The 20,459-nt window shown below is 37.8% G+C and overlaps 2 protein-coding genes across 12 annotated transcripts in view; one reads left to right on the top strand and one right to left on the bottom strand.

Moving 5' to 3' along the window:
* The window catches only part of LOC113050554 (dedicator of cytokinesis protein 7-like), a 45,297-nt gene that overhangs the window by 7,006 nt on the left and 17,832 nt on the right, over positions 1-20,459 (top strand). For 3 of the 11 annotated variants that reach the window (XM_026213604.1, XM_026213603.1, XM_026213607.1), the window contains exons 6-33: positions 312-524; positions 627-712; positions 797-863; positions 2,828-2,977; positions 3,149-3,229; positions 3,329-3,491; positions 3,736-3,878; positions 4,072-4,165; positions 4,258-4,420; positions 10,816-10,933; positions 11,061-11,131; positions 11,363-11,501; positions 12,517-12,618; positions 12,868-12,954; positions 13,039-13,270; positions 13,745-13,909; positions 14,040-14,209; positions 14,985-15,077; positions 15,850-15,939; positions 16,371-16,466; positions 16,576-16,716; positions 17,176-17,289; positions 17,372-17,539; positions 17,657-17,808; positions 18,818-18,987; positions 19,096-19,250; positions 19,722-19,904; positions 20,126-20,282. In XM_026213604.1, coding sequence (XP_026069389.1) covers positions 312-524; positions 627-712; positions 797-863; positions 2,828-2,977; positions 3,149-3,229; positions 3,329-3,491; positions 3,736-3,878; positions 4,072-4,165; positions 4,258-4,420; positions 10,816-10,933; positions 11,061-11,131; positions 11,363-11,501; positions 12,517-12,618; positions 12,868-12,954; positions 13,039-13,270; positions 13,745-13,909; positions 14,040-14,209; positions 14,985-15,077; positions 15,850-15,939; positions 16,371-16,466; positions 16,576-16,716; positions 17,176-17,289; positions 17,372-17,539; positions 17,657-17,808; positions 18,818-18,987; positions 19,096-19,250; positions 19,722-19,904; positions 20,126-20,282 — 3,763 coding nt within the window. The remainder of the gene's footprint in view (positions 1-311; positions 525-626; positions 713-796; positions 864-2,827; positions 2,978-3,148; positions 3,230-3,328; positions 3,492-3,735; positions 3,879-4,071; positions 4,166-4,257; positions 4,421-10,815; positions 10,934-11,060; positions 11,132-11,362; positions 11,502-12,516; positions 12,619-12,867; positions 12,955-13,038; positions 13,271-13,744; positions 13,910-14,039; positions 14,210-14,984; positions 15,078-15,849; positions 15,940-16,370; positions 16,467-16,575; positions 16,717-17,175; positions 17,290-17,371; positions 17,540-17,656; positions 17,809-18,817; positions 18,988-19,095; positions 19,251-19,721; positions 19,905-20,125; positions 20,283-20,459) is intronic. The other 8 variants (XM_026213606.1, XM_026213605.1, XM_026213610.1 and 5 more) reach the window with 5 other exon arrangements.
* Positions 5,500-9,105, bottom strand: LOC113050556 (angiopoietin-related protein 3-like). The gene is made up of 7 exons (XM_026213615.1): positions 8,455-9,105; positions 8,113-8,223; positions 7,616-7,733; positions 7,283-7,396; positions 6,996-7,091; positions 6,545-6,817; positions 5,500-6,460 (listed from the first exon to the last, which is right to left on the bottom strand). Exons 1-7 carry the CDS (start codon positions 8,965-8,967, stop codon positions 6,285-6,287), a joined length of 1,401 nt encoding a protein of 466 aa, XP_026069400.1. The 5' UTR covers positions 8,968-9,105; the 3' UTR covers positions 5,500-6,284.

Genomic DNA, 20,459 nt, shown 5'->3' with positions numbered 1-20,459 from the left:
AATAACGTGATATTTAGCCCCTAAAATTCGAATTTTACCAAGACAACCATGCCAAAAAACAAAACGTATATTGTAACCCCGGGAAGCATTTTTTTTTTATCTGGGAACCTCCTGGAATCATGATTAGTTTTGGACTAGTTTTGAGAAGCAACAGGGCAGGATTTGTTGTGAAAACCTGCCAACCCTGATCTGAACACACGTGCTGGAGATAATACTTCCAATTAAACGAGCGTTTTTACTGATGAGATGTGCATGAAAATCGCATTCGATTTTTTGCACAGCCCTAAAACACTGACTTTTGCATGTCACAGGATGATCTGAAGCGAAGGTCCATGTCAATTGATGACACTCCGCGTGGCAGCTGGGCTTGCAGTATATTTGACCTGAAGAACTCGCAGCCTGATGCTCTGCTGCCTCATCTTCTGGATCGAGTACCCAATGAAGAAATCGACCACCACAATGAGGACCAGCGCAAATCAAACCGTCATCGAGAGCTCTTCGCACTGCATCCTGCTTTGGATGAGGTAGAGTATGACGTTTTGTTTCAATATTTCCAATATTGTGTTTAAATATACGGATTACCAAAACACTTCTTGCATTAATCATTTTTTTTCTTTTTCTTGTAGGAAGAACCCATTGAGCGCCACTGTGTGCCTGATGTTCCAAAAGAACATTTTGGTCAAAGGCTTCTTGTCAAGTGCTTGTCCTTGAAGTAAGTGGGGAACAGCTTTTGTGGACTGAAATGTAACATCTGTGGCTAGAGTGTTGCTGATAAGCTTCTCTTCTCCCTTTTAAGGTTTGAGATTGAAATTGAGCCAATATTTGCAAGTTTGGCCTTATATGATGTCAAAGAAAAGAAAAAGGTGAGCTGTAATTTCCCGTGTAATGAGTTAATGAGTTAAAAATTTTGGAAAAATGTGTGGTGTCATTAAAAATAGAAAGAATCGACTACATCACACTTGCAAGTAGGGCTTTCACTATCGATTATTTTGGTAATCGAGTAATGTAGTAATCCAACGATTAATCGAGTAATCAGATATTTATAATTAATTGTTTTTGTGGTAATAAAAATAGACCTAGGCCTTTAACAATAGCCTTTAAAATTACTTAAATACATGCATAATAGCAATGAGGCAATAATAATAAGTTCAAATAAAGCAAGGAATCAAAAGCAAGTAATCATATGGTTTTATTGAACAAAACTGGTAAAATACATTATGTATTATAAAAAATAGAGCTAATGTACATTACACATTATAACAAATGTCTGCAGAGGGCACCAACACCCCGCCGATTGTTTTTACACTTTACAGTGTTAATCTAATTCTTGCTTAATATTGACTAAACAACATTTAATTCAAATGTCCACTTTAATATTTCATATTTGGCCATTTCTTTACGACAGAATTGATACTAGGTATAAATGCATAAATGAGTACCCCCACCCCCCAATAAATACAAAATATGTACTTTTCTATGATACTTCATGGAGAGATGGCAACATTGAAATGTAATAAACATATAATTCATAAAAACAGAGAAATATGTGGCATTAAATATCTGTATATCTGTCAAATAAATACATTAGCCAATTTAGTTTAAATGAAGGACTGCTGAAACACCCTAGATTTAATTCAACAAATATAATTATGCCTGTATTAGTATGTCCTCCATTGCTTAAAGTCTACAGCTCTGAGCCTTCTTGACACTCAGTGTATAAGTTCATGACAAACTGTCCCATCTGGCCTGTTTAACTCCTGGAGGATGACCTCCTTAAAAGCAATGGGAGTGTTGCTCAACTCGACTCCAAAGAATCCTCCACGTTTGTGATTGGGTGAAATACATGTCCACTAAAGTATTTTCACCTCGGCAGAATGCACATCATCATTGTCATGTTGAAAAAATGCCAAACAACACAAGGAATGAGGAGATTTTAACATCTTCTGTTTTAAGTTTGTGTATTACATCACACAGTTGTATGTGAATTCACGACCGCATTGATAAAGCACAACTCCTCTTGCATCCCTATATAAGAGCTTTACTGGGAACCAGGCACTTCTCACAGTACTCCTCCTCTAGAAACACCAAAACATTTTAGATGCTGTAAAATCCTAAAATCGACTTGGTCTCATGAGAACAGAGTATGGATGCCCGGATGTCTTTGTAAGTCTTTGTACCCGGACATTTGTAAATATGAGACTTGGAAAAGGTTACATGAGTTTGTTGTACTTTAGCAAAAAATCACTCATCACTAAAATAAATTCTTCTGAATTTCTGTATAATGTTTTCTATATTTTCACACTTTTATTTGTTTGGTAACAATGATTTGGTATTCCTCTTGTTCCACTGTGCTCTTTTGTGCTAATAAATAAGTCTCCTGACAGTTCTCTCCCAAGTGGTTCCATTGTTGTCAGTATTAAGTCTAAGAATTATTCACTGGGCTATATAACATTTTTAATTATTGTCATGAAATTACTTCCCTTTAAAAAGTTTTGAAACAACGTACTTACTTTTCAATCAAAAATTGCTTTAAACTCACACCCTAACATTTCTTCTAAATAAAGAGTAATTACTGAATTTCAGTTTCAGAGGGGTTGAACTCCTTTATGCTGTGCATTGCATTATGTTTATTTATTTGTAAAATTGTGTGTTTTAAAATTGGATTTATAAACCCAAATTTGATGGGAATATTTTATTTATTTACCTTTTACCCCATTGATTTCTAATAGTTTTAAGACAAGTTCCATTTATGTGTACAGGTAGTAGTCACCTGTTCGAGGATTTTAGACACTGTCATATCCTAACGTTTTCCTGTGGTAATCCTCAGATATCCGAGAACTTTTACTTTGATTTGAACTCTGAGCAAACGAAGGCCATGCTGCGACCTCACATCCCATCTGCTGCTATCTCCACCCTGGCCCGCTCTGCTGTCTTTTCAATCACCTACCCTTCTCAAGACGTCTTCCTTGTTATCAAGGTTGGTTATATTATTCAGCATCCTTCTTAACACTCAGAGTCTTATTCATGAAACATGAGCAGAATATACATAATTGTACTTGAACTTTCTATTTATCAATGCATCCAGAAAAAAATGTTTTTATCATAATTTTCACAAAACATTGCTCATTTCCACTGTTTTTGGGTTCAGCTTGAGAAGGTGCTTCAGCAGGGAGACATTGGAGAATGTGCAGAGCCTTACATGGTCTTCAAAGAATCTGATGCTGCCAAAGTAAGCCCTTCTTAATAGTTTATACATTGTACACCAGCTCCTGGTGGAATTGTGTCCAGCATGGTGACTGTTTTTATTTTCTCTTCTCTGGTACCACAGAATAAGGAAAAGCTTGAGAAGTTGCGCAGTCAGTCTGAACAGTTCTGCCAGCGACTAGGGCGTTATCGGATGCCCTTTGCCTGGACAGCCATACACCTCATGAACATAGTGAACAGTGCCGGCAGCCTAGAGAGAGACACAGAGCTGGAGATGGGGCTGTCAGGTCAATCTTTAAAAGACACAGATGGTCGTGCATATTTATCTTGTACTTGTAGTTTGAAATGATTCTTCTGAACAACATTTGAATGGGTGATGAAGACGAGTCTAATCTCAATTTTGATTTATTTTTGCTCTTTATGCCATACCACAGCATTTATTTATTTATTAATTGCCCATTTTGTCTTGTTTTGTCCTATCTGATCTTGTAGTACTGAGGTTTAACTACTTGACTCTGCATCATTACACAGAACGGAAAGGCTCTTGGTCTGAACGGAGGAACTCTAGTATTGTGGGGCGTCGTTCGCTGGAGAGAACCACCAGCGGAGATGAATCATGTAGTCTGACTAGCTTTAGACCAGCCACCCTGACGGTCACCAACTTCTTCAAACAGGTCACGCTGTTATAAAAAAAAAAAACAAAAAAAAAAAACAAAAAAAAAAACATCCCAGTATTGATCTCATTCATAGAAAGTTCACTGTCCTCCAGTTACCAGTAATTGCATAGTTTGGACCATTAAAGTTAATAAATACCCCTGCTGTTGACATGTAAAAATATTTTCATATTTTATTAATATATTATATTAGGAAGGAGATCGACTAAGTGATGAAGATCTCTACAAGTTCCTAGCCGACATGCGGCGGCCATCCTCTGTGCTACGTAGACTGAGGCCCATTACAGGTAGAGCTCTTTTGACATATTTGTGCAATGGATTTTGGCCATATTTACATTTATGTAATGAGTTATGTTACTCATTTATTAAATGCCTTCAGCCCAGCTGAAGATTGACATCTCACCAGCCCCCGAGAACCCTCACTACTGCCTGACGCCTGATCTGCTCCAAGTGAAGCCTTACCCAGACAGTCGAGTGCGGCCAACAAAAGAGATCCTGGAGTTCCCTGCCAGGGACGTTTATGTGCCCAACACCACTTACAGGTAGAAATGTCTAGATCAGTAATTCTCAACCTTTTTGACTCCAACACAATAATATTCAAAGGCACCCTATTCGCTTGCTAAGTTGTGACGTAACAAGCACTGTGTCCGAGTACAAGCCTCTACTACATTTCAAGACTTGAAATTTAGGCTTTTTATGTGTAGTACTTTTTATTCATAGCACACATTTAAGCTTAACTTTTAGGTTTCTTTCACACTGGGCTCGTTTGCTGTGGTTCAAACCCGAGTGTGATTATTCCCAACATCCCCCGCAGCGTTGGTCTGGTTTCACACTCTTTTGATTCTGTCGAAAACCCCAATGCAACTGTGGTCATCACAAACGTGCACAGTATATGATAGAAAACAGAACATGGCTCAATATATTGTGTTTTTTAATGAATTTGTTGCTATTATGAGCAGCGGAGTAAACAACATTCTTTTTCTTTTCTTTTAGTAAGTAATCAGAGCACTTCCTTTGTGAGTAGACAGCCTCGCTGTATGGTCTAACGCTGCTATTTAAGCTTACTTATTTAGTCAAGGTTGACCAGACAAAGATTTTTATCCTCTGCATATTGATATAACCTGTCATTCAGAGGGCATGTTTGTTCACCCACAGCCTGTGCCAACTTTGTTATCTTCCTCCGGACACGCCGTACAGTCAGCTTTGATTTAAGTGGTGCCGCCTGGGCAGATTGGGACATAATTTACTCCTGACAACATTCCCGTTCTGGATTTATCACGCTTGTCATGTCTGTAGAATATACAGGTTGTATAACATGTTAATTATGAAGGATTGATTTCCCACACAGGTTAATCTTGATCATCTTGCTGGATTATTTATTTATTATCTTATTATCTTTATTTATTAGTTACTTTTTATTTCCCCTCCCCATGAACTAACAGTAGTGCCAGCCTGGAAACTTATTTCAGTCGAGAGCCTGCAGTGCAGTTGTTCATATAATGTTTTCTTTGTTGAGAAGATAATGCTCAACTTTGTTTCATTTATGGAGTGAAATTTATAAAAAAAAAGTTTGCCATGTGAATCAAAGAATAGAGTGCTGTGAAATAATTTACAGAAAGACTGGTTTTTATTTTTGCTTTATTGTCTAACTGTGTTGTTATAAATACGATGCATCTGACTACCATTGAGAAACACTGTGTAAACTAAATATATACAGTACAGCTGAGTATGTACAAAACATAACTAGGAGTCAATATGACTCAGTAACAGAAAGAGACAAGCAAAAGATCCAACTTCAACCATAACAGCACATTTCTTGGTTACACCTTGTAATAATTTTATAATATCAAAATGACAAATAGCTATTTATTGTATAATATAATATAATGTAATAGGGATGTGTTCATAACCATTGTAGTCATGATTTAATAAAAGTTATTACAAAGTGTTACCCATTGCTTACCCGTTGCAAATTTGTGTAAATTGCTTAAATAATTAAGTTAACATACAGTATGTGAAATGATGTTGAGAAGCTCTATAGTTGAGTGCAATGTAGTTCTATAATTCTATCCATATAAGTCTACAAACTAATTGATGATTCTTGTTGACTCTTGATAATGACATGCATCAGATCCTGTTCCAGAGGTGTGATCCGCCATGGGTCTTTACCATTTGAACCTGTTCAGTATAAGTATAATATTTTTACATTTTTTTGATCTACGAAGATTGCAAACTAGCACATGCATGTTGCAATAACCCTTTGACTTGGTTTTTACCCTCTACCAGAGTCAATGACCTGTTGCAGTTGCATCATTGAGTTTCTGCTGTCTGTGGAGAAAGGGAAAAGCTTTGTGTGACCCCTCGGATTGATTCTGAATTACACAATGGAGAATATAGGGTCAGGGATTATTGAAACTGGGTTGATGGTCTGATGGTGATCTTTGTGGATTTGAGGGTGTAGGAGCTCCCTTTGGCTGGTCTCCAGTAGATTCCTTTCCTGCGCTGGTGCCGAGCTCTCAACCTCATCCAGGTGTATCTCCCATTTAGGTTGCTGTCCCCACATGCATCAAACCACCAACCTCCTGAAACCAACAAACAGTTAATATACAAGGAATATTAAATTATATATTGAGGGATATTACATCTTAATTGTGACCATGTGATACCTGTGTAGTTCCGGGCGCAGTTTGACTCGTCGTGATTATCGTTGTCTCTGTCCTTGGTTGAGAACTTCATGCCAGTGTGGTTGCTCATGGCATCAGGCAGATCTCCAGAGAGGGGTGCCACGTGAAGAGCATAATCAGATGCTGGACCTTCCAGGGTGAATGTGTACTCTATGAATCTCTTTTCCTCCTTCCAGTCTTCCAGTTCGATGTGTAAAATGTATTGTCCTTGTTGAGCAATGGAATGAATCTTCGCCAAGCCAAGCCAGAACTCCTCTGTAACACAAGGACATTTCCACTTAGTTCCAGCCAAAGATGTATGATAATACAAAAGCATAAGCTGTTTATGGATTATCAAAGTGGCTTATTTTTTTTAATTTATTTTTAATCTGTGTAAACTGAGAGAATTAGATCGAAAGCTGACATCTTGCACGACATATAAGGGCATACTTACTCTCCAGTTTGCCAAATCCATTTTCGTATTTTTCCCATGACTGTTCAAAGTCAACAGAACCATCCTCCCTCCTCTGAATGACTGTGGCTGCACCATCTTAAAACCGAGTAAAAGTAAAAAAAGAGTATATTGTATTCAGCTGGATTAGAATAGTTGTAAAGGTACAGCTTTCTTAGTTAAGGAGCCACATTGCCTGAGTTTCTTGTGCCCTTTCTTTTTACTTGTCAGAATTTTTGTATCTGATACCAATAGGAAGTCTGATTAGATGTACATTATTGGTCTCTTACCAGCACTTATCTCACAATAAACATAGAAAGGCTCCGATTGATTGGGTTTGATTGGGTAAATTCCACTGGTCCTCTGGCCTCTTTTGAACACATCACTGCAGTCCTTTGGAAAGTCTGTGCAGCAAAACACACAGTTTAGTTTATTTTAAAGCACTTTTAAAACTGCCTCGAAATTGACCAAAGTGCTGTACATTACAATATAAAAATTAATCAGAATAAACATACGCAAAGTACACAAATAGCAGATTTAAAGCAGAAGCAAAGATCACAGTTGATGATTTTCGATTTATTAAAGCAGCAATTAAAATGACTATGATTTTGTGGTGTTCTTACCATTTATTTCTGCAGTTCCATTGGTGGAGTTAATTTTTAAATAACGAAAAGGGTCAGGTGTTTCTGGGTTTAAATCCAAAGGTTTTTCAGCTGTTTCTTGAAAAGAATCATAGTTCAGCTGAAATAAATTAATATTTATTCTCAGTAAATGGAAATAAATGAATTAATTATTTCAAATTGTAATCCCTTGATATTGACATTATTAAAATTCAATATAATTCATAAAAAATAGATATAGCAAAATATAATCAAATTAAATTCTTATGAAGTCAAATACATTTTATAATATACATAATTTTATAAATATTTTGTAAGCTAGAAATAGTTCTTAGTGCAATCTCTATAGGATGTGTACTGTAATTGTAAATTGATTTGTCAAAGATGTGAAAAATTCTAATTCTTTTCATTAGAATTGCTTTGAATGTTAAATTCAAAATGTATAATCTTAAATTTCTAGTGGAAATAACATGAGACATTATAGAAAAAGGGATGGATACCTTTTCCTCAAGACTCTTAATTTTGATCTTCTGGTAATTGAGCTGTTCGTGTTGCTCTTTAACAGATTTAAGCAGATCAGTAATGGTCCTTTCTTGTGTTTCAATCACATCCTGCAATAGACAAGTTGTCAATGCAGTAAATGCATAACTGGATTCAACTGTAAGAGATCCCAGTATATGATCAGTTTTATTGATATGCATTCATTTCGTTTTTGCTCTTGTCAACAAGATTTACATGCACCTTTAGACATGCAATTTAAAACTGGTTCTGAGAAGCCCTCTAGTTATAATGGGTTTGGACAATTTCGAACGGAAGTTCTGAATTAACCTTCGTGGACTCACCTTTAACGCAGTAATCTCTTGAAGTTGCTCCAACGGCATCATGCTCACAGACAAGCCCTTCAGCTTCTCCTCCAGCCCACCAACCTTGCTGTGCAACTGGCTTCGCTCTTGGAGAATGTTGTTAATTTTGGAGTTGATCTCCAGAGACAAGTTTCTGATCTCCTCATTATTGGCCTTCAAATAAATGGTCGTCTCCTTCAACTTCTCCTCCTCTTCTTTGATTTCACTGGTGACCACTGAGAGCTGGTAGAAGGAGCGATCAAAGATGTTGAGCTTCTGGAAGATGTCGTTGATCTGAGACTTGGTCTTGTGCACAAACTCTCTGAGGCTCTGGCCGAGCTGGAGCAGACCGTTAGCCAGGAGTCGTACGTCATCTAACATGGCAAAGTGCGATCTAGCCTCAGTTGGCGGCACGGTGACTAGAATAGGTGCCTCAGTGGGTGCTTTCCTTAGGTTAGGAGCTGCGCTTGTTGCTGACAAGCTCAGCCAAAAAAGCAGGAAAATCAGCATCATTTCAGATGGTTTGAAGGCAGAGTTGTTCACTGCGTCAGTGCGTTCCCAATGCCTGTCTGGATACTCGTCTCTTTTAGCCTGCCTTTCTCGCTACTCTTCTAATCTCCTACTCCGAGAACATTGCCAAAAACAGCAGAGATTCCTCAAGATATATACAGCTACACTGAGAGGGGGAGGGAGCATTTGGTAATTATTAAGCTGGCTGTGCTTGAGTGTCCTCCTCCCAATCTGGAAAGTTTACTCGGTGCAGAAAATTTACAGTATCTCTCTCTCTCTTAGACACACACACACATCCATAACCTGGCCCCTGGTTGCCTCTGATAAGCCAAGATGAACGATGCTGATGAATCATCCCTCCGATCGATCACATCATCACCACGGTCACTTGGTGCACTGTGCATGTACCGCTGGAAGGGAATTAATAATAAAAGTATGCGATTTATGGTTCTGGCTTTGATTTAATGGTCACCTGAATCAGCGAATCATCACTCTCAGGTGCCACTGAGAGGGTCTGCATGTACAAGCAGAATCGTCACTGAATCACAGGATGCTTCAGCTTAGGCAGTAATAAAAAATGAGTGATGACTGAAGTTGGGGGAGTTTGTGCCATTTGCACTGATATGCACAAGTTTGTATTTACTGCTTAATATTAATCTCCCATCAGCTTTCAGTGTGATATATATATATACATTTTTAATTGTGGACTATTCAACACTGTTGCATACAGATTTTATTTGCATGTGAGATAAAAACGCATTTAACAGTTTAAACATATTTTTATCTGATGATAGTAAATTTTTGAAAACAAAGTGTATTTTAAGGATTGACCATATTAACATACATACATAAAAGTTGAAACAAACTAGATTTCATTTTTATTTGCCTGCCAGCGAGCTAACTTGGTTTATGTCTGCTCCAGTGATGTATTCTCGATGCCCTGCTGCACGCTCAGACTGACTGGTCCTGTTCAGACAGGTCCGGACAGTTTGTTCTCAATCCATATTAGTGTACACGGCGAACATGACCGGACTCCCCTTGTGTACCCAGAGGCCATTCCGGGAGCTTGTGTGTCACTGGTATGGGTGGGAGGACTGCAATGTCCCCTCTTACACCCTGTGCCAAATAGAAAATGATTAACCCATTATTATTTAAAGGGGTTTTCCTGAACTGGAATTGCTCCACTTTTTTTATTGCATTTCTTCTTCTTGTTTGTGTGTGTGTATGTGAAAAGGCAACTAATATGGAAACATTTTAAATATTTTCATGGAATAATACACTGTTGATGCTTCAGTGTACAATGCTAAAATCATTATTCACTTCTCCTTACTAATATTTTCCTTTTCAACAAAAGATCACTGTATGAAATAAATGTAATATTTGCTCCACATTAGAGAGGAGATCATTTAGAGAGAGCTTGAGAGATCTGTGCTCCTTGGAAAGTCTGTGAACTTTGCGGTCTGTGCAGTCTCCCCGGAGAGTGCGATGCACGTCAATGCAGTATTTTTTTCTGTTCTTGCAGCTACTGTAACCGCAGAACGGAAACGACTGTGCAACAAAAATCTATCCAATGAAAAGATCACTGGGGATTAATGTTAATGTTAAAGATGTTTTCACATGCTTTTTTGAAGTTCTGTTTTGTGCAACTAAATCTGGTGTAAATTCCAGGAGTTTTTAAAAATGCTATTTTAAAATGAATTAGATGTTTCCTGTTCATTTTAACAAGGGACTGTTAAAATTTCAGTTAAGGAATCCTTTCTAAACTTAATTTGCTTTTTAGATATATTAAACTTATTGGAACTTCTAAATGTGTTAAAAATATATATAATCTCTGTCTACCTGTGTGTGTAGGAACCTGCTATATGTGAACCCACAGAGCCTGAACTTTGCTAACCGTCAAGGCTCAGCCCGCAACATTACAGTTAAAGTACAGTTCATGAATGGGGAAGATCCTAGCAATGCTATGCCTGTAAGTTTTGACAATGCAGAGATCAATTTTCAATCTTCAAATTACCATACATATCATGGAGAAGCACTCGCCTGTCTTGGTGAAATGGCATAACATACTTAGAGTTCTTCACTCGTTGGTCTCTTAGGTAATCTTCGGGAAATCCAGTTGTGCAGAGTATTCAAGGGAGGCATATACTGCTGTAGTCTATCATAATCGGTGAGTAAAAGACTACAACATTTATTAAAAACTCATTTACATGACATCATGCAGAAGTCTTTAGCAGGGGATCAAACATCAGCTCACAGAGTGGCAGGGTCAGCTGTAGGTGAATTTAGAACAACAGATGATTAATCATGTTTGCATTTGTATAAAAATGGATTAATGACACTGACATTTGAACATTTTGATTCAGATTTATTTTTCGTATATCAAATGTTGTTTCCTCAGATCACCAGATTTCCATGATGAAATTAAAATCAAGCTACCAGCCTCACTGACCGACCATCATCACATCCTTTTTACTTTCTACCATGTTAGCTGTCAACAGAAACAGAACACTCCCCTGGAGACGCCTGTTGGATACACGGTACATAGTTTGACACACACACACACACACACACACACACTTGCATTTGTGGTTCATGGGGTTTTTCATCGGTGTAATTGTTTTTATACTTTACAGAATAGTACTGGCAATTTTTGAATTTCATAAAACACGTTTTTTTTATGTTTTTTTTTTAAGCCTTTTGTTTTACAGGGACACAGGAAGTGTCCTTATAAACCATGTTTACATTGTAGTACCCATGCATTGTGTCCTCATGAACCATATATACAAGTACACACACATGATAAATTAACTTTTATTCAGCAAGGATACATTAAATTACATTTCAAATAAATGCAGTTATATTTTCATAGTTTCTGTTCATTAAAGAAATCACAAAAATGTTAACCAGCACAACCACAAGTGTTTTTTTAACTGTAAATCAGCATATCAGATGATTTCAAAAGGATGATTCGACGCTAAAGATTGGAATAAATTCATTATTGCCATCACAAGAATAAATTACATTTTGAAACATTAAAATAGAACTAGAAGGATTGTCTTATAATAGAACTTGTACAGTATTACTGTATTTTTTATCAAAATAATTGCAGCCTTGGTGAGCATAAATTGTTTTTATAAAATAAAAATTATAATATTTTTTTAATTTTTGGCAGTCACACAGTGCTAATCGAGAATATTTCCATAAATCTGTGTACAGATTTAGGTAACAAGCCTCCTTAATTCAATAACGAAGATGCGAATGAGGTGCATCAAGATTTTTTTTTTATACTGTGGCTGGTTGTGTAGACAGCTTATGTCACTTTTTTTTCTGCAAGAAAAAGTAGGTACACTTTTTTAAATCAGTTAAAAAAAACATTGATTGGTCTAAATTGACATCTTGTTAATAAAACTAGTTCTTCAGACACAGTGATAACATAGTGATGTTTATGCAGCTGGCCGCTGGATCCTGACTCTGAATAAAAACCTAATCTAATCATGATGTGCCTGAAGGTTCACATCTATAGCAAATGTTATGCCTCTTATTTTTCCTCAGTGGATTCCCATGCTGCAAAATGGACGCTTGAGAACAGGTCACTTCTGCCTCCCAGTATCTCTGGAGAAACCGCCTCAGTCTTACTCTGTTCTCTCTCCTGATGTAAGGCCATTTCTGGCACACAACACGCATAGTTATATATGAAAATGTATTTTAAATGTATTCTAAATATTGGTTTACTTTTTTTTTTTTTTTTTATATGATACCTATATCGTTAGCAATGCTGTTATTTTTCATAAACACTACAGTGGGACTAAACTACAGGAAGTGTGTTTGAGAGTATTTTAGGGTGGCAATGTGTAATAATACAAAGAAATTATGCTGCAAGTTCATTCATGCATTTGTGTGTAGGTTCCTCTTCCTGGAATGAAATGGGTGGATAACCACAGAGGGGTGTTTAATGTAGAGGTTGTGGCTGCATCCACCGTCCACACACAGGTCATTAGAAGTGAAATCAAAATACTGATTAATAGCCCACTTCAAACAAATGCATTCTCTGACGAGGTTCTTTCCTCTGCCCAGGACCAGTATTTAGATAAGTTCTTTGCACTGGTGCACGCGCTGGATGAGCACATGTTCCCTGTGAGGATTGGAGACATGCGCATTATGGAGAATAATCTGGAGGCAGAGTTGAAGACTAGTATAGCAGCTCTGAATTCCTCTCAGCTGGAGCCTGTTGTGCACTTCCTCCACCTACTGCTGGACAAACTGGTGTTGCTGATGGTGCGGCCACCTGTCATAGCCGGCCAGATAGGTACCATCTGTCCTCCAACCTACATAATCTCACAAAACTCTCAGAACAGCTTTACTTTAAAGGGATAGTTCTACCAGAAATAAAAAAATGCGTCATAAATGTACTCGCCCTGATATTGTTCTTAAACCATATGACTGAATGATCTCTTCTGGCGAACATAAAAAAGATCTATGTTTTTTTATTTTTAATGGGCTCCAAGGTTGTTTCATTTCCAGCATCCTTTAAAATTAGTTTTGAAATTCACAGAAGAAAGAAATGCATACAGTTTTGGAACAACATGATGACCGAATTTTCAGTGTTTCATGGACTCTCTTTAACTTATCTTTTCCATTTGAAAAAAATCTCTCTCTCTCTATCTATCTTTCTCTCTCTTTATTTAGCTTGATTGTGAGAAGTGCATAAAATAGTTGTTAGTTTCCTGACCTCGGCTGTCGTTTCTTTAAGATCTTGTGTTTTATTTTCTTTCGGCTGTAGTGAATCTTGGTCAGGCTTCTTTTGAAGTGATGGCATCTATAGTGAACCGTCTACATAAGTACTTGGACACTAGTCAAGATATGCATGGGCGAAACAGCCTTCTCTCCTCATATATCCACTATGTCTTCCGCCTGCCCAACATGGACCCCAACTCCCCCTCTCCAGGTCAGGTTTCAGCTTGATCTTTTGATTTTATGTCTCTAAATCTGCAGCTTTTGGAGTGTTTAAGATAAGATTAAATTAGTTGTTACTCCAGTGTGTTTTAAATGTTGATTTATTGCTTTTGGCGTAATAGGCCCGGGAGGATTGGGCGGTTCAGTGCATTATGCCACCATGGCCCGTTCTGTTGTTAGACCTGCAAGCCTCAACCTCAACCGCTCTCGTAGCCTTAGCAACAGCAACCCAGACATCTCTGGCACTCCTACTTCCCCAGATGATGAAGTACGCTCCATCATTGGCAGCAAGGTAGGTAGTCACATTTTCAGCAGCTCTGCTGGTTATAATTTATTTCTAATAATATTACAGATGCATCGTCGTAGTTTATGCACACATCAAAATATATTTTATTAGTGCCATTAAGACATGATTGGATTGCTCCAGCTGGATGTAAATAACTGTATTTATTATTATGAATGCATTTGTCGGTCATTGACTTTCTGCACCAGCTGCACATTGCTGATTATCTGATCATCAGCATTTCTCAATGTTACAGCTCACCAGCAAAACAAACATTGTGGTTTCTGTGATACTTTTTTCATGATTTTTTTGATGTAGAGTTTTTGATGAAAAGGAGACTTTTATATCACTATATTATATTATATCTCTACGGAATAAAAATATAAATTTCAGAAAACTCATGTTGACCCCAAACTTGTGAAAGGTAGTGTAGATGATTTAGGAATTGTATAATGTACCAAATGCTACGAAGATGTTTAAAGATGCTTTATTTGAGGTACACTTAAGAATTGTTGATGCTAACCAGTGATCCTTTTCCCCTCTCAGCCTGATTTCACATCATGTGTTCTCTGTGCTAACTGTGCCAAACTAATCCTTTGATTTCGTTACCACTTAAAAGATGCTTGACAGTCTAACCTGTTGCTGTTCAAAGATGTGAAATTAATATAAACTAACTTGCACCCTCGCTGACTTGATCTCATTTACCTGTAACTTTGACCTTTCACTGTTCCCTGGCTTGCTTGCGTCTACCCGTGATCCTTTTGACACCACCCTTGGCTTGCAGGGCTTAGATCGCTCCAACTCCTGGGTGGATACCATGGGGTGCAAAAGCGCCCCCTGGGGGACCAGCCCTGGCTCATCGTCCGATGCTAAGCAGGTCATTTTGACTATCCCGACCCCCAAATACAAAGCAGAATGCACCATTTCACACAGCTGTTCCCAGTAGCACTAACAGGAATATCTAAAAACTCCATGGCACAATCCTTCTCTTTTTTTTTTCTTTCATTTTTTTTGTTCTTTACTTCCTCAACCCCATACACTCTTCTTAAACCATCATTTCCGAAGCCACCTCATTTCTCATAAACCATTTCACTCTAAAAAGCATCGCATGGGCATAACTAACCAATTTCCATTTTCTCTCTGCCTGGCATGTTATGATATGCTGCATGTACTTGTATGCGTGTGTGTGAATGTATTATAATTTTTTTTGTCTGTATGTTTGTATTTATTTTAATAACCAGCACCTGATTAAGGCTAATTTTTTTTTTTTTTTCGTCATTACTCAGTGCCTGTAATAATCTGATTCATTAAAGCATACATGCATATCTATTTATTCACTTATATATTTATTCATATATTTATTATTTTTTTCTCTTTAGTCTCCTTGTTGAGTAGGCTATGTCCGGCAAGATGGTTATTTGTTTGAAGGAAACCAATTGTTTAATTAAAAAGTAATTGCTTTTTTAAAAATTATTAATTATTTATCTCTTATGATATTACAGTTTGTGCAGTCTCGTTCTGTATTGTGTTTTTTGTGCGTGTGGGTTGAAGGTGTGTGTGTGTGTGTAGATACTGGTAGTGAATGGCACCACATACTCCTGTCCTCCACACTAATCTATTGTCACCCTTCCATTCATCCCCACCCATAGGCCATGGAGCGCAGTGGCAATCGCATGTCATCGCACACTGAGAGCGCCAGTTTCTTGCAAACATTAACAGGACGATTGCCGACCAAAAAGGTAGAGACCCAATCCTCTGAAGGCAGGAGCTGACCCTCTCGTCGCCTCAATTGCAACTGTCTGTCTTGTAATGACTGGATGTTGTTGTTGATATTGTTTTGTTGCTGTGGTTGTCATGTTTTTGTGGACTCTTGAGTTTCTGTTCTTCTCTTTACTATGAATGCACCTGAAGAGGGAATGATTTGTCACTTATGGTATAGAGCACCCTGTTGGTCTCTGCCCAGTAATGGGTACTGTGTTCAAATGAGATGTTTATCAATGTTTTCAATGTTGAATCCGTAGAATAATGAATCCTCCCCACTCTTGCAGCAACACAGTGGACCCTATGTCAAAGGACCGTATCATATCCCATAGTAGAACTAAGACATACTGAGCTAGATGCAGTGTATTTGATGGTGAATGGTTCTTTGATGGCTCTTTCCTGTTCTCAGCTCTTTCATGAGGAGCTTGCCCTGCAGTGGGTGGTCAGCAGTGGCAGCGTGAGGGAGGGAGCCCTGCAACAGGCCTGGTTCTTCTTTGAGCTTATGGTAAGAACTACCACAATCATAATTTCCCATGCTTTCTCATTTTTGACACAAAGTGTAGCATCTGTTTTTGAGGTTGTGAGAGAAAAAAATATCATCTTTCTCTTTTCAGGTTAAGAGCGTCATTCATCATTTGTACTTTACTGACCGCCTGCAGTCTCCCCGGAAGAACCGCTTCCCTGAGCGCTTCATGGATGACATCACCGCTCTGGTCAGCACCATCGCAGGTGACATCGTCTCGCGTTTCCAGAAGGTGAGAAAACGGCAACAACATGAATGGATCGATCTGTTTGTTCTTTTTTTGTCAACTTTTATTTGGTTTTACATAATAGCATTATCAGTTTTGGAAAAAGTTGTCCTGCTTAATATTTTTTGGAACCTGTTATACTTTTTTCAGTATTCTTAAATGAATAAAAAGTAAAAAAGAACAGCATTTATTCAAAGTAGAACTAATCTTTTTTGTAAGCTTGAAAAGTTTGGGGTCTGTACTTTTTTTTTCTCATACTATTATTCATCAAGGATGTTAATAAAGTGATAAAAAAAGATTTTGTTATATTGTTACAAAATATATATTTTGCATAATTATTGTATGTATGTTAAAATCAGTAGTTAAGTCTTGCAGGTGAAAAGTCAAGAAAAACCTTGTCCAGTATGTCTGTTTATTCTAAAGTGGTGAGGTTGCTGTTTCACATTTGTCTTTACTTGTCTTTAGGATCTTGAATTGGTGGAAAGGCTCAATACCAGCTTGGCCTTCTTCCTCAATGATCTCCTGTCAGTCATGGATAGAGGCTTTGTCTTTTCCCTCATCAAAACCTACTGGAAACAGGTTCATTACAATTCAGCTCCAAACATGTTATGCTTTTTACACATTGTCTTTTCTGATGATCTTCTATTCCTTCTATCAACAGGTGTCCACCAAGCTCTATGCACTACAGAACCCCACTCTAGAGTCTCTGAGACTAGACTTCCTGAGGATCATCTGTAGCCATGAACACTACGTCACTCTAAACCTGCCCTTCAGTCTACTTACACCCCCAGCCTCCCCCTCTCCTTCAGTCTCCTCTGCCACGTCTCAGGTATGAACTCTAACTGAGAAAGGTTAACTATAATAAACTCTAAATTACACCAAAATTGATATTTAGAAAAACCTTCGTCCTATATTTTTGTTTTTCTTTCTCATTGTCTCCCACAAGAGTTCTGGCTTCTCTACCCAAGTGCAGGACCAAAAGATCGCCAACATGTTTGAGCTGTCTGTGCCCTTCAGAGAGCAGCATTACCTCGCTGGTCTGGTTCTGACAGAGCTGGCTGTAATACTCGACCCTGAGGCTGATGGCTCAGTTCCTTGGTGTGTGCCATTTCAATTCTTAAAGGCCTTTGCACAGTCCGAAATTTACATGCAAAATTTTTGCTCGTCAAAAAATTAATTCAACCTCATGTTATGTCAATCACACTTGCTCACTGCCTCCGAAACTTTCGTCCGTCAAAAAAAAAATCGTAAACAGGTTAGATTTTCTGTGTTTTTCGCATCCGTCAAAACCATAGACTGCAATAAAAATGCATTTTGAGAGACGTTTTGACAACTCAGAGCCACCGTAAAACTGCTGGCAAGGGTGGTGATGAATCGCCAGTGCTCAGATACCTACAATTATATATAGAAATATTATTGTATCAAAAATACTACAAATATTATTATATCATGGCTATAATTATAGCACATCAAGTCCCTGTAAACCGTGTGTTTGTGCGCGCGGTACCTTAGACATACTTCCAGTCTCTTATCAGGATCAATTGATTCACGGACCTTGGTGGTCTTTTTTTTTTTAAATATGTGGCTCCAGTATCACTAGCAAAGCATCAAACTGAGCCATTGACATTCTAAAGTAAACTTTGAATCGTTCTGGATAATCCCGCTCTTCTTGATAAGGAGGTGGAACTCTCCTTCCACTCTATGCGATCGCGATATTTCCTTTCTTTTTCTCTTTTAAGAAGAGAGAGGACCAAAAAAAATCATCCTCACTATTTGAAGACGTCATTCTTTATTGTTTTGCGTTTTTTTCCGTAACGCATTGATTAATATGCATCGGACTCAGTGTGCAAGGTCTCTGTGCATGACGAATTTTTCGGATCACTAATACGAAAAAACGCATGCGAAAATTTTGGACTCAGTGTGCAATGACCTTATATATATATAATTTTTTTCTTTTTTTTTCTTCTAATAACCACAAACTATAAAAATAAACAATTATATAACTATAACAATTAATAACTAAGTATATATAACTAATTAAGTATTTTAATTATTTATAACAATAGTGTTACTCAACTCTTCAATATTTATTCTGCTCTTGCTGTAGGATGTTTGGTCTTCATAAGAAGGTCATCAGCGTGGTTCATAATCTGCTGTCCAGTCATGACTCAGACCCTCGTTATGCTGACTTTGAGGTCAAAGCTAGAGTTGCCCTGCTCTACCTACCACTCATAGGCATTGTGATGGAAACCCTTCCCCAGCTCCACGATTTCACCGGTATGTTAATAGTTTTTTTTTGTCTGGCTCATGCTGTATTGTAAATTTCATGTAATAGCAACATTCACCAACAACATTTTCTCAAGACTTTTTCTTTTGCCATCACAGAATCCCATAATCAGTGGGGGCGTCCTGGTGGTCCAGGTACCGAGGAGCAGGAAGCTGAGGGCAACAGTATGATCAGCCAGACTGTTGCCATGGCAATTGCAGGGACCTCTGTACCACAGATGTCACGGCCTAGTAGTTTTCTGCTCAATCCACAGGTATTGTGACCTCACTATTTGGATAAGCTGAATCCTTTTTTTTTTCTTTTACTTATTTATTTCAACTAATATAACAAGTTATTTTATTATAATAACTATTGTTATTATTATTTTACATGTACATACATTGCTATATTACATTATATACATATACATTTATGGTAATTTTTAAAACATAAACACTGTTTAATCTCTGAAGGTTAAGTAAATATTTTGGAATATTTTATATTTGACAAGGAAGTATGGTAATCCATGCAGTGGAGGGACAGTAACGGCAGTCTTCGAATTTAAAGTAAAGCTGGTTTTCCTTTTTAACTTTCTAAAACTTAAGCTGCCATAATAAAAGTAATTCTTCCGAATGAAACGGGTTTGAATAAGCAAAGTTATACAGCAAGAAAGACACATCATGCAATGTCTGATCAAAAGTAGAATCCCAGTCCTTCACTAAAATCTCTCGACCTTGTTCTCCAGGCCACCCGTCAGCATGGCTCGTTCTCAGCCGAGTCCAGTCGTAGTCTGCTCATCTGTCTGCTGTGGGTGCTGAAGAATGCAGATGAAATGGTGCTCCAGAAATGGTTCACTGACCTGTCTGTCTCTCAGCTCAATCGGCTGCTGGATCTGCTCTACCTCTGTGTCTCCTGCTTCGAATACAAGGTTTGAATAAACGTCATAGTATAGGGAGCTAATACCAGGTATTAATCTGAAGTGTGGATGTCTTAGTAGCAATATATCTGTATCTGTTGTCTTTTTCACATCTTTTTTAATTTCCATTCATCCCTAAAGAAATGCACTCAGTCTGCTCCGCTATGTCCTTTCACAAACCAAGTGAAATTAATTAATGTTTGTGTTTCTATCCATCCATCTCATACAAAAAGGCCCATTTTTTGTTCATGCAGGGCAAAAAGGCATTTGAACGAATGAACAGTCTAACCTTTAAGAAATCCAAAGACATGAAGGCCAAGTTGGAAGAAGCCATCCTAGGCAGTATTGGAGCCAGACAGGAGATGGTGCGACGGAGCCGGGGGCAGCTTGGTTAGTTTTTTTATTTATTTTTTATTTTATATATATAGTGTTCTTGTGGCTCAAGTGGTAGAGCATTGCGTAGCAGCGCAAGGTTGTGGGTTCGATTCCCAGGGAGCAAATGTTAGCCTGAATGCACTGTAAGTCGCTTTGGATAATAAATAATTATCTCTCCTTAAAATATTGGTT

This window comes from Carassius auratus, chromosome 31 (genome assembly GCF_003368295.1).
Source record: "Carassius auratus strain Wakin chromosome 31, ASM336829v1, whole genome shotgun sequence".
Lineage (NCBI taxonomy): Eukaryota > Metazoa > Chordata > Actinopteri > Cypriniformes > Cyprinidae > Carassius > Carassius auratus.
The sequence above is the reverse complement of the archived record's forward strand: the minus strand, read 5'-3'. Positions and strand labels throughout refer to the sequence as shown.

Coding starts and splice junctions, on each gene's coding strand:
- LOC113050556 (XM_026213615.1), bottom strand. CDS start 8,967: ATGATGCTGATTTTCCTGCTTTTTTGGCTGAGCTTGTCAGCAACAAGC. Junction 8,224..8,454: donor AAGAGATTACTGCGTTAAAG/GTGAGTCCACGA, acceptor TGTCTATTGCAG/GATGTGATTGAAACACAAGA. Junction 7,092..7,282: donor TTATTGTGAGATAAGTGCTG/GTAAGAGACCAA, acceptor CTCGGTTTTAAG/ATGGTGCAGCCACAGTCATT.